This window comes from Condylura cristata, unplaced genomic scaffold (assembly GCF_000260355.1).
Source record: "Condylura cristata isolate star-nosed mole 26May11 unplaced genomic scaffold, ConCri1.0 scaffold00109, whole genome shotgun sequence".
Taxonomy (NCBI): Eukaryota; Metazoa; Chordata; class Mammalia; order Eulipotyphla; family Talpidae; genus Condylura; species Condylura cristata.
Genome location: NW_004567210.1, coordinates 21385 through 33916, shown reverse-complemented (window position 1 = coordinate 33916; position 12532 = coordinate 21385). Strand labels below are relative to the sequence as shown.

Below are 12532 nucleotides of genomic sequence, written 5' to 3'. Positions count from 1 at the left end.
GGAAGCGAGCGGAGTAGGGTGATACAGAGGGAAGCAATCGGCGGAGCAAGGGAGCCCAGGAAGGCCCCGTGTGTACGGCCCGCGTCATGCAGCGGCCCCTGCTGGGCTCAGATGCCAGGGCTGGTCCAGGCGGGAGCCGCCATAGCGGGCGCCGGCCCCAGGCCCGGATGCGCGTGGGCTCTGGGCCTGAACCCGCCGGCCGCGCCCGAGGTGAGCCCTCCATCTCTCCTTTAGGGCCTCACCCGGCTGCGTGCGGCCAGCCCTGGCCTCAGGGAGGGTCACTGCCAGGGTGACCAGCGGTGTCCCCGAGGCCCGGGAGTGCTGCAGATACTCAGACCGTCCGCAGAGCTATTGCTGGGTCCTGCTCTGTGTCTGGGCATCACGCAGCTCTAGCCGTGACATCGCTGGCTGTGGAGCCCGGGTGGGGTGCAGGTGTGTGGGGACCCTGTTGCCCTGGCGGGGTGCACCTGTGTAGGGGCCCTGTTGCTCGGCACGCTGCACAGCTGGCAGCGAGGCCCACGTGCCAGTCACTTGGCTCTGCTGGGTTGCAGCATTCAGGAGCTCATATGGTTGTAACTTGCCTCAAAGGCCCAGAAAACAACTTTGGACGCAGCCCGGTGTATGCCGACGGCCGTCTGCACTGCTGGTCTGCGGGGCCCAGAGGCAGAGGGGCGTGTCCTCTGCTGGCCGAGGAGTACGAGCAGGTGCGGGTGGCCCTCTGGGTCCCCGCCAGCGCCCTGCTTCCCACAGTGGAGACAAGGCCGGGGGGCTGGCGGCTGCACTGGGCCTTGGCCTGAGGCGCTGCAAGGCCACGGGCCCCTTGCTCAGCTCGACCCAGTGCCCACTTGGGACACGGCATCAGGGACGCTCGTGTGGGACTCTCCGGGGGTGCCCGAGACTTTGGTCTGGCTCCTCCAGCCCCAGAAGCCCAAGATGGTGCCGCCCTGCCTCCTGGGATGCTGCTCACACCACCCTGGGCAGAGGTCACTGAGGACGGCCTGGCAGAGGCCCGGGGCACCAGGGGCCCACTGGGCACTTGTTAGTGGCCGCAGGGTCGAGAAAGCTGAACACGGGCAAGATGGACGTCAGCGAAACTGCACGTCGACCTGAGGAGCCGCGGGCGGGAGCCACCACGCAGAGCCGCCACCGCTCAGAGCCGCCAGCCTCCACGGGGCAGCGGCCCCTTTATGGCCCTGCGCCCGCGGTGGCAGTGCGGACGGCCAGCTGTGGCCTGGCCGGCCTGGCCGCCGCATCTTCCCGCCTGGCCCCCGCCTGCAGCTCACCAGGACGCGTTTCCACATAACAACTTTAATAGCATTTGCAACAAAAACCACAAGCTGAGTGATGGGGATTTTCTTGCATTTTTGTTTTCCCCAGAAACTTAACTCATTCCTCCTTACGCTGAGCTTCATCTGCACAGCTCAGAATTCTTGCCTAAATAGGAAACATGTGTTTTACCTCAAAAAGACAATCTCTTGTGAAACTAGGTTCTCCCTGGGGTGAGGCCTGCAGGCCCCACCCAGCGCAGGCTGCAGACACAGGCCCCGCTCCGGCCCGGCTGGAGGGCCCCGCCCAGCGGCCCAGGCGGCTGCAGCCCAGCAGAGCCTGGGCCCTTGGGCCGGCCTGGCGCCCCAGCAGCGCCGTGGGCAGAGCCGAAAGGGGTGTTTCTGGCTGCCCACGGCTACAGCGCGCTTCCTAGGGGGTGGTCTGGGGGCCCCTGTGACCCCCGCCCCGTGTGCCGCAGGGTGGCGGCTCCCAGGGAAACTGAGGCAGGAGGCCGCAAACTGAATCCCCAGCCGCCAGCAATGTCGTATCATGCGAGTTCGAGATGAGTAAGTGGCAGCATAGAGCTGCGTGTGTGTGAGCCCTTGGGCGCGCGGGGCAGGCTCCGGCCCCCTCCCGCGTGAGCACCCCGCGACGGGCGTCGTCACTGCACACCGGGCTGCTGGGAAGGAGCCGCCAGGCATTTGGTGCAGGAGTGGAGTCATTTTCAAAGGCAAAAGCCAAAGCCGCCACACCGTTCAGGGGCGACAGGCGCAGGCGGCTGGCCCCGCCCGGGAGGAGGACAGGTGCCCAGGGCGGGGGCAGCGGACTCACCCGGCTCAGCTCCTTGGAGTCCTCCTCGGAGACGGGCCGCTCCCCGGCCTGGAGCTGCAGCTGCCTGCTGGCTGGGGCCGGTCCTACGGGCGCAGCAGGGTCTGTTGGCCGGGACACTGAAAGCACAGTCCAGAGTCACCTTCCGGAAGCTGCTGTCCCAGGGCCCTGCCAGGGCAGGGCTGTCACGACGGGGAGGAAGCGCCCACGCATGTGCAGGGGCTGCACATTTTAAAGACCGAAGGTCGGGGCAAAGCACCTGTCCACCCACGCCCAGCATGGGAAAGGGCTGGGTGTCGGCCCCTCCCTCTGGCCCTGTCTTTCTGAAGAGCCGACTCCAGCCGCAGCTGCACCCTTGGGTGCTGCCAAGGGTGTCCTGGCCCTCCCGGCACACCTGCCGCCATCCTGTGGCTCCTCCGAGCCACCCGGGCTTTAACCACTGGACACACAGCTGTGGGCCAGGCCCCAGCTGGCTGCCCCTCAACCTGGGCTCGGGGTGGCAGCCACGACACCCCACTGCTCTTTCAAACCATCCCCCTCAGAGCACAGGCCAGAAGGAATCCCCAGCCCCACACCCCACTTAAGAGCCTGTGGGGTGCCCTGCTCAGCCACCGCCCACAGGAGCTGGGGCTGAGTGGGAGGAGGCCAGAGTCCCAGCTGTGCCAGGAGAGGGGGCTCAGGTGGGAGCCGCTCTGCGGGGGGCAGCAGCGCAGGGGACAGGCATGGAGAGGACAGAAGCCGCCGTGCCCACCCCGGGGGCCTCCCCACCGCCTCAAGGCCCGGGACGGCCACCACTGCCCAGAGGAGGTGGAGACCCCAGGGAGACACGGGTCCCCCGGCTCTGACAAGAAGGTGGTGTCACCCTGAGGTGCCGGCAGGGGAAACACGGAAACCACCTCTGTGCAGGTTCAAGCGCTGCCGAAAGCCTGATCTGGAAGGTGTCCGCGAGGAAACCTCCGCAGCTGTGCCCGGCAGGGCTGCCCCTGCACCTGCTCATCCGCTCCCGGGCCAGCCGAGGTCTGAGCCAGCGCCCTGCTCTGGAAAGTTCCTGCAGACAGGGCTGGAGGCAAACACCGCATCGTGCGGCCGCCCCCTGGTGGCCACACACTGGCACGGCGGCGTCTGGAGCAAGCAGGGCTGGGCTGGTGGGCGGGCAGCCCCACACACACCAGGCCCCGCCTGGCCCGCAGTGTCACCACTCACTGAGCAGAGGCCTGCCGCCCCCAGAGCCTCCGCCGCCGCCTCTGGGGCTGGGCAGACACACAGGCCCGGGTGCGGCTTGGCTCGCTGCTCACCCATGGCCAGGTGGTCGGGGCCCAGGCCCCTGCTGCTGGAAGTGCTGGTGGGGCAGGGCCTGGAGCAGCTGACAGTGGAGGGAGCGCCGGGAGCCTGGTGCGGACAGGCCTGCAGCCTGAGGCAGCACTGCAGCCTGGGGGTGCTCTGTGGCCAGCAGCCCCAGGACCGGGTGTGGAACTCACCCTCCGCCCTGCTGCCTGATGGTTTAGGAGCCCTGGCTGAGACAGAAGGGGGTGCCCCGCTGGCTGAAGGCCAGGGTGCTGGGTGGTGTCTGACTCCTCCCAGGCCCTGCCCTCGCCCCCTGATGGGCCCCTCCCCCAGCTGTGCCTGCCGTGCCTGGGAGGGCTGTTGGCTCTGAAGACCATGAGGGTAAGTGTCCAGCACTTGTGGGGTGCCGCCACATGTGAAGAAATGACCGAGGACGAGGCCAAGGAGAAAGCACCAGGTGCCATCTGAGACCTGTGGGCCAGAGTGAGGCCAGGCCGCCGACCACAGCCCCAGCCCCTGCTCCGGGATGTGGGGCCAGAGGGACTTTGGGGCCAGGCCCAGTGTCTGCCCCAGAAGGCTGCTGCTGGGAGCTGGACCTCGGCCACAGCCACCTCTGAGGTGGTATTTCTGGGAGTGAGAAAGTTGACCTGACACTGAAATCCATGAAGCAGGAGACACATGCGCCCAGGGGTCCTGTGGGGCCCGTGGCCTCCCCCAGACGCGTGCAGGGGTGTCCACCGAGACCTGGGCTGGAGCCTGCCCACAGGCCTTCATGGCGGCACAGAGCTGGGGTGCTGGCGGGCCCCGCGGGCAGCCTGGCAGACGGGTGCTGGCGGCTGCCACCACCTGCCTCGAGTGGGTGTGGAGCTCGCGCCACTGGATGCGGGACAGCACATTACGTGTCTGGTTCCACCTGCCTGGTGTGGGTCATGTGACGCCCTCGGCCTGGAAGGGGGTGGAGGCGGGACCGGGCTCCTCCAAAGGCCAGTCATCACCCCGGGCCTTCACAGTGACCCTGCCCACAGAGGACCCTCCCGCCAGGAGGCAGCACACAGCAGCAGAAGGCTGAGGCCCAACTCTGGGGCCAGAGGCCTGGGCACACCTTGAGGTGGGCAGGGCAAGCGGACGGGTGCCAGGAAGGTCACTACGTGGGCAGGAGGGGGAGCCCCAGGAGGCACTCAGGGCGGAGGAGGGCCTGGATGACTGCTGACCAGGCACGAGGTACCCACCTGCCTGGTGTGCGGAGGAGCCCGTCCCTCGTGGGGCGGGGATGCCTGGGCCCCAGAGCTCTGCGGCATCGCCCAGCAGTTCCATCTTCTGGCTGAACTGCAAGCCCAGAGCGCGCACGGCCTCAGGCATCCTGGCGGACAGCAGGCGGTAGGCCACATCGGGCTTCCCGAGGCCGCGTTGGCGCACAGTGACCTCATAAGGTGTGTGCACCTGGACGTCATCCACGTCTCCCCTTTCAAATCTGTGCAGGAGCGACGAGGCCGAGTCGTGGATCTCCAGCCCGGATGCCAGAACAGTGAGCCTGCCTGGTCTCACCTCCGAGGCCTCTGCTCCACGGGAGACCACCACAGGGATGCTGAGCATGGGCCTGGCCTTCCCACGCGCTCCGGGCCTCCCCGCGGGGGCACCAGCCCGGGGCTGCACGTCCGCCGGTGTCTTCCAGAGCCTGTAGCTGAAGGGCCACCACGCAGGGGACTCCAGCTCCGTCAGCAACCTGGGCGGCCAGACACAGTGTGTTGGCCCCTTGGCCAGTGCCGCCTTGTCCTGTGCGGTTCTTCCCAGCCACACCTTCTCACCCGCAAGCTTCAGAAAGAAGAGGAGGCTGAGAGTGGCAGGACAGCAGCCCAGACCCTTAGCTGGCCAGCCCCGGAGACTGGGCTGGCACCACAGGCCAGACTGCCCACCACACAGGGAGACACCCACGCCCCGACGAGCCACACGAGCAGTGGCACCCATGCCGAGGGACAGTGCTGGGAAGTAAGCCGGGATGGTCAGCAAAGGGAAGCAGACAAAAGAATAAAGACTGGAAAAAAATACAAAAAACCCAAAACTTGGACCTTTGAGGTCTTGAAAAAATCAAGCCCCTCACTGGATCAAGGAAAAATAAAAAGGAAATGACCAATGTCGTGAATAAAAAGACCCAGCGACTCTTAAGGGTCTTTCGTGGATGTGGTGCTCGGCTTCGCAGCAAAGCCCAGCACGTAGAAAAGCCAACCTCAAGGGGCACACAGAGACGGGCAGGCTGAGCCTGCACCCCACCAGGGCGGGGTACAGAGCAGGAGTATCACTCCTGGGATTATAAGCTTGGCCCGGCACTGCAAGCTAAGTGCTCTCATCAGAAAATGGGCCTCCCTGGGGGCACAGGGGTGAGTCTCAGCGGCTGCAGCCCAAGTCCATCCTGGCCCTAGGCAGTGACCCACAGGGCGCAGCAGACCCCTCTGTCTCCCCGCTGCTCCCTCAGCAGTGGGTTTCAGGGGATCTACCTGTTCTCCCTATGCTGTCTCTGGGGGAGTCCTCTTACCCCACCCCTCTTGTGTGCATGAAGAAATAAAATCTTAAAAGCAGAAAAAAGTGGTATGATCATCACAGAATATCCAGAAGTTGAGAAGATGCAACACTTGTTAAAACTTGCAACAAGTTAGAAGAAAACTTCCTTATTCAATTCAGATATCTGTAAAAAAAAGCCCAAACACACACAGCTTAAAAGCAATAGCACTGGTGATGTTGACTGGTGATGTTCACCGTCTTCCCTCCAAGGCCAGGGACTAAGCCGCGAGATGGCCCCGCCGCCTGTCTGGATGTTAGTGCAGGCTCAGGCAGAGGCTGTACTTGCAAGGCAGGCCCTGGCCCTGGCCCTTCCTGGCAGCAGCGACTGCAGCACCGGGCTCATGTGGGACGTGCCAGACGCCAGGGCCAAGCAGGGAGACTCCGCGGGAGAGGCTGTCCTCACAGCCGGCAGCACTGCAGGGGGCACTCACGGCCAGGGCTGACCCAGGCTGCTGAGGCCTGAGCTATCTGGTGTCTCAGAAACAGGCGCAAGTGATTAGAAAGCGAAGAGAGTGACCCATTCACAGAAGATGAGGTCAGTGGTGTCTGCTTCTGAGATGTGGGATTAACAAGCAACAACTTTGGAGAGGTTACCAGTGCTCCAGGTCGTTGAGAACATTAGGTTAAAGGGTGAAAGGAAAGCAGAGTGATGAGGACAGCTGTAGAGACTGTCGCTGGACACAGAAACTATTCCCAAAAGGATGGAAATTCTTAGGAAGTAACAATCACTCTGCAAAACAATCTGGGACCTGACGGTGTCACTGGCCAATGTTGCCAGACCAGCGGCAGCGCCAGCCCTGACCAGCCCTGCTTGCTATGGTCGGGGAGGAGGCATATCCAGGAGCCAGCGCTACGCAGACAAGAACACGCCAGAAACCGAGGGAAGTACCCCAACACCAGAGGTGACCCCCACAACACAGTGAGCAGGCTGCATGAGATGGTGCCAGGGCATGCCTGCCCGCAGCGGGGTGGAACGTGGACCCATCGCCTCACAGGCAGACTCAGGCCCCTTCTTGCTGAGAAAGAGTGGGTACAGCGGGAGCGCACCTCCAGACAGCAAGGCCTCAGACATGTCAGTGCCCAGGAGAATCGAATCGTAAACGTCTTCCTGCAAAACTAATGACAGGATCACGACATCCAGCCTTGGCCCTTTTAACTCACAAGTCAATCTTGGCACTCCTGGCTGGAAGTCTGAGCCAGAGCAGTTAGGCAAGGAGGAGAAGGAAAGGTGTCCAGGCTGCAGAGGAAGAACATGGGTACCCGGTGACAGCGGATGTGACACTGTACCTGGATCCCTGAGCAGCCGCCAGCTTCAGAGAGGTTGCGGGTACAGAACCCCCCAAGCAAAAGCAGTTCTGTCGCCACACGCAGACAATGGAGCTACCAGTAATGTAGCTCAGGAAACATCCCCTGACAATTGCATAAAAGAACAAAATACCGAGGACTGAGCTGAACTGAGGTGAAAGACCTGTGCACTGAAGACTGCACAGCAGCAAGGAGAGTGAAGACAGCAGCTGGCCAGAGCGCCAGTCCTTGCTGGGCCCGGGAGAGCCTGAGAGAGCCGGTGGACTCTCAGGTCTTTTACAGGAAAATGGTGATTTTGTACAGAAATAAACAACCCTAGAAGTTTTATGGGCCCACGAAGAAGCCAAGATGCCAGGTGATCTTGAAGAAGAACAAAGATGGAGGGAGGCATCACATTTCCCAACTCGTAATTTTAGTGTGAAGTCACCGTAACCAGAATCTGTGTCATTAGCACAGAACAGCTAGCAGGTCACCGAAACAGAACAAAGACCCCAGAGGCGCACACTCAGCCACTGGCTTGTGACAGGGCCGCAGGGCGCACCGAGGGCGCGCGGCAGTCTGCACTGAACAGCACCGGGGAGGCCGGCAGCCACGTGCAAAAGGACGGAGCTGGACCCCCAAGGGGCGGAGCGTGAGACCCAGAGCGCCCCCGCCCACGCCCCCGCATGGAAGCCTGAGTGGTCAGCCCCTGGACAGCTGCCTTGGTGAAGCGGGTTTTTCATTTGACCAAAAACAGGCTAACAAAAGCAAAGACGGGCATGTGACATCGCCTCAAATCAGAAACCACCGACCCTGGCGTGAAAAGGCCCCTGGAGAATCACACCCAGGACGAGGCGCTCACAGCCAAAACAAGAAAGGAAAACCTGACAGCCAGATGCCGAGGGCCTGACTCCTCCTCCTAAGAGGGGCCCCGGGGCCAGTCGTGCCCCAGGGAGACACTGGGGTGGGTGGGTGCAGGCAGCTGTGGGGCGGGTGGCCGCCACCTAAAAGAGGCTTTGGGGAGGAAAGAAGGCAGGGGCCGCTGCCGGGGAGGCCGGGGGAGTCTACACGACGGAGACACATTCTGGCGGCTCCTGAAAAATCTCAAACCGGATCTAGCTGGGATGCAGCAGCTGTCTGGTGGGCATCTGAAAGAGAAAGGCCTCAGAGCACAGGCGAGGGGTGCTTCCGAGACAGCTCTGCAGAGCTGCGCGCCGGCGGCCTCGCCGCTCCAGAGGGCAGTGCATTGAGCAGGCTCCGGTGGGGCCAGATGGCCACACGGTGGGGATGCCCACTGCAGCGCGGACTTTTAATAACTCAATGAAAATATGTGAAATGGCTTGGACGGCGCCACAGGAAAACACTCACACACAGCAGACAGTAAAGGAGAAACACCGGCGCAGGAAAGGCTGCAGACGCGGAAGGCGCGCAGCGGGGCTGCGGAGGGAGCCCAGCCACCCGCGAGGAGCACGGGCTGCTAAGGACACAGCGTCTCAGTTGGCCTGAAAACCACGCTGACAGACACTGCCGTCCGGAGGCACGCTCCAGGCTCAGAGACGCACAAGGCCAAGTCACGAGCAGAGCCAACGGCAGCTGCAGGGAGTGCCGGGCCTCGGCCCCAGGGGCGCAGATCTGGGGGAGCAGGGCAGGGCCTCCACACGGCAGCAGAGCCGGATATGGCACGGGGAGCCACGGAGTGGTTGCCCCTGGAGACTCCCTCCGCGGGCCTGCCTCGCCCACTCCCCGCATGCCCGGGCCACCTACATAGGCAGATGCGCGAGTGCTGGGCATCCCGCCACAGACCCGGCTCTGCCGCCGCCCTGGTCCCTCTCTCCAAGACTGTCGGGCAGGCTGCGGTCTGCCTGGTCCTGCTGAGCCACGAAGCAAGTTCAGCATCTCCAAAGATGCTAAATGCCAAGAGGCACCCTCACGGCCTGAGGGCTTCGCCGCGGGACGCGGGAGAAGGCACGATGGGGGTCAGCGGGTTCAAGGCGGCCGAGGGCACAGAGTAGCCTGAGCTGCAATGATGCAGAGATGCCGAGCGCCAAAGCCCACTGTGCCCCTCGGTGATCCTAGCGCCCGTGCAGGCCACAGGGTCTCAAGCCAAAGGCCCGAGCTGCTGGCAAAGGCAAGAACGGATGCACAGCCCGGCACACCCAGGCTGCACCACAGCCCACAGCGGGCAGAGGATGGCCACAAGCAGGGTCCGCCCAGCAGCAGGGATGGAGCTGGGACCAGGCCCTCCCAAAGGAGGGGGGCGGGTGCTGGCCCCACAACCGGCCATGGCAGCACCCAGCCTTTCTCTGAGAAGGGTGTGCCCATCACAAGCTGCTCTTGTGCCCGCTAAGTAAGCCCAGAGCCTTCCTAGTGCCCTGACCTCCTTGTGGACCCCGTGCTGTGCCTCCCCGAGTACCACGCCAGCCTCACCCCCGGGCCTGGCCATCAGGCTGGCTGCCCTCAGCCGCAGGGCACCAGACGGGGCATTTTTCCTGCCGAGGTGGACAGGGCGCACCGGGGGACCGGGGGCGTACAGAGGCCCAGGAGAGCACCAAGGGCCGGGCGCTCACCTGTCAGCCACGTCCAGGTCGGCCTCCATCTGGTCCAGGTCCCGGGCGACACGGTCCATCTGCCGGCCCTGGTGGTGGAGGGCGTGGGCCGCATCCTCCAGGCGCTGCTGGGAGCGGGCCGCCAGGCCCACCAGCTCCTGGCCCCTGGAGGCGGGTGCCGGCTCAGCAGCCTCCCCCGGGGCCAGCAGCCGCTCCCTCCAGAAGTGCTCCAGGACGCTGAAGGCGGCGTTGCGGCTGGGCCGCAGGGTGCTGAACCAGTGCTTGGCACCACCCTGCTCCAGGACGGTGATGGAGCTGAAGATGAAGTGCGACGCCGCCTTCTTGAGTTCGGTGACGCTGCCGAGGGGCACGCTGACCAGGACGTCCCCCGTTCCATCCGCTGTGAACTGGAGCATGTGCGGGGTGAGAGCGAGTTGGCCCGGGACCCATCGCTTCTCGACCTCCAGATAGTAGGAGCCCAGCCAGGCTCGGATGCACGCGTCCCTGCTCATCTGGCCTGGTCCTACGGCAGCCTCGGCAGCCTCTGCTGGAGGATGGGGGACAGTTGGGGGATGGGGGCTAAGACACCTTCGCACCTGGGGAGGCACCGCCTGGAGCCACTAGGGGTCCCAGCCAGCCAGGCCCTCAGCACAACCCCCGAGGCGGGCAGGGCCTTCTGCAGAGCAGGGGGGCGGGCAGGATGCGAACCGCAGCCCCCTGGGCAGCACTGTGCTCTCGGCCCCCAGCCCCGTCCTGGGAGCAGGCCCACCCGGACTTGGCCAGGGTGGAGACGGGACAGCCATCCCTGCCTCCCCCCAACCCTTCTCCCCTCGGTTGTTCCTCAGTCACTTCACCCCGAGGAAGCACCTCTCTTACAGCCCCAGTGGCTGGACAGGCCCAGCATGCATCCAGGCAGCCCTGCAGGCTCGGCGATGGCCCCGGGCACCGGCCCATCCACCCACCGCGGGGGTCCACCTGGGCTCTGGTGCTCCCTCAGCCCCCCTGTGGTTACAACAGGGAAACGCCCCGGGGCCTGTCAGCAGGACCAGTGGGCACAGCAGAGCAGGTGTGGGCTGCCAGAGATGCCAGCCAGATGCGGGCGTGGGCGTGGGCGCGGGAGAGGCGCTAGCGCCTCCTCTGGCCGGGCGCAGCCTCTGCAGGCAGCGCCAGCGTCCTCGAGTGCTCCTGGCCCAGGGGCACTGGCAGGTGCCGTCCTGCCGCCCGCCCGCAAACAAGTGCGCAGACAGGGACCTGCCGGCCGTGTCCGCCCACCCCAGGTGCTGGGCCCAGGTAACTGCAGCCCCGCTCCCCAGACAGGCCCAGGCTGCTGGTCTCCAGGCTTCTCTGCGCTGCAGCAGACCTGTGCCCAGGACGCTGGGCATCCTGTAAACACCCTATTTTTAGTTAATTTCCGAAGTGACAGAACAGGCTGCGGTAGCTCCAGCCACGGGGAGGCTCGGTGGACAGTGCGGCAGTGTCTGTGCCTGGCGTTTCCAGCCCGCCGCCCCTCTCTCCCACTCACGCCTGGGAGGCTGGCGGCTGAGGGGGCTGTCCCGGTGGAAACGGCCGTCCCCACGCTGCGGCCTGCAGACCGGGCTCCCCTCTGCCCGCCAGGGTGGAGTCCAAGTGCCCTCACCCTGCCGGCCCCCTTCCTCTGTGGCTCTTCTGCGTGGTGGTCACAGGAGGGCGGCCGAGAGCAGGGCCCCACCGGGTATTCCTGCCATGGGGTGGCCGCCGGCCAGGGTTTTCAGGCCTGGCCCAGGGGCTGGGTGGCATGGATGGCTGAGCTCTGCCCAGTTCCGCCTGCCCTCAGGAGTCCAGCGCTGCCTGCATGGACCCCAGGGCCACTGCGTGGGAAGCAGCTGGTCCCGGCCCAGCCCCACCCTGAGGTACAGCCCTGGCTCCCGACATGAGGCGTGTGAACCCGCTGGCCAGAGGCCCCTGTCTGGGAGACTGGGTCTCACTCGGAGTTTCCAGAGCTGGAATCCTGGAATGCCCCCAGGAATTACCTAATGGACACCACCTTCCCAAGAACTCAGCCCAGGCCCCAAGTCTCGGATATTCTCGGCGGCCTCCCACGCTCGGCCACCCGACGTGCACGACCCTAAGCCATAGTAGGCCGTAGGGGCGCGGGGTGCTACAAGCCCTCGTTTGGACCCTTCTAGCTCTTGGTGAAGGCCAGGAACGGCAAGAGCCAAGCCTACACCCTCGGAGAGGCGACTGTGGGGCGGGGCCAGAAGGAGCACTGACCCTCGAGCCTGGGGCTACTGCCAGCCAGAAGCTGCGGACACGCTTCCTGCCCAACCGCGAGGGGTTTTGAGGACACCTGTGCTGTGGCCTCAGCCGCACTGCAGACTCCTGGGTGGGTAAACCTCACACCCTGTGGAAACAACCCCCCGGGGAACTGCGCTCCAAAGTGCAGCACCCAACACACCCAGACCCGCCATGTTGCACCCACAGGAGCACATGGACCCACATGTCCCTGTGACACAGGGGGCAGCGCCCTTGCCTGCCCCCAGGCGCTGCCCACGCGGAGCCCACGGATTGGCCTGTGCTGCGGCCCCGGCGCCACAGCCCTGTCCAGCCCGTCTGCTCCTGAAGACGCTTGCGCGTCCCTGGCCAGCGCACCTGGTGATGGGCCTGTTCTCGTCAGTGGACAGGCTTGTGCTGGCCTTTGCCTAACACGCAGAGACCCTGACCCACTGGCCTCTGCCCGCTTCAAGCTGGATGCCGCCTCAGGTCCACACCAGCCCCCCCCTCACCTCCTG

General features: G+C 64.7%; 2 protein-coding genes across 4 annotated transcripts in view; one reads left to right on the top strand and one right to left on the bottom strand.

Moving 5' to 3' along the window:
- Positions 1–12532, bottom strand: part of SNAP47 (synaptosomal-associated protein, 47kDa) — a 23549-nt gene that overhangs the window by 3148 nt on the left and 7869 nt on the right. The window contains exons 1-4 of one of the 3 annotated variants that reach the window (XM_012734927.1): positions 12015–12271; positions 9786–10308; positions 4608–5101; positions 2098–2213 (exon numbers count right to left, since the gene is read on the bottom strand). In XM_012734927.1, the coding sequence (XP_012590381.1) occupies positions 2098–2213; positions 4608–5101; positions 9786–10276 (1101 nt within the window). In that variant the 5' untranslated portion in view covers positions 10277–10308; positions 12015–12271. Of the gene's footprint in view, positions 1–1249; positions 1435–2097; positions 2214–4607; positions 5102–9785; positions 10309–12014; positions 12272–12532 lie in introns of those variants that run through there. The other 2 variants (XM_012734926.1, XM_012734925.1) reach the window with 2 other exon arrangements.
- JMJD4 (jumonji domain containing 4) overlaps positions 10697–12532 on the top strand; it is a 5578-nt gene continuing 3742 nt past the window's right edge. The window contains exons 1-3 of the mRNA XM_012734923.1: positions 10697–10830; positions 10925–11054; positions 12284–12395. Coding sequence (XP_012590377.1) covers positions 10697–10830; positions 10925–11054; positions 12284–12395 — 376 coding nt within the window. The remainder of the gene's footprint in view (positions 10831–10924; positions 11055–12283; positions 12396–12532) is intronic.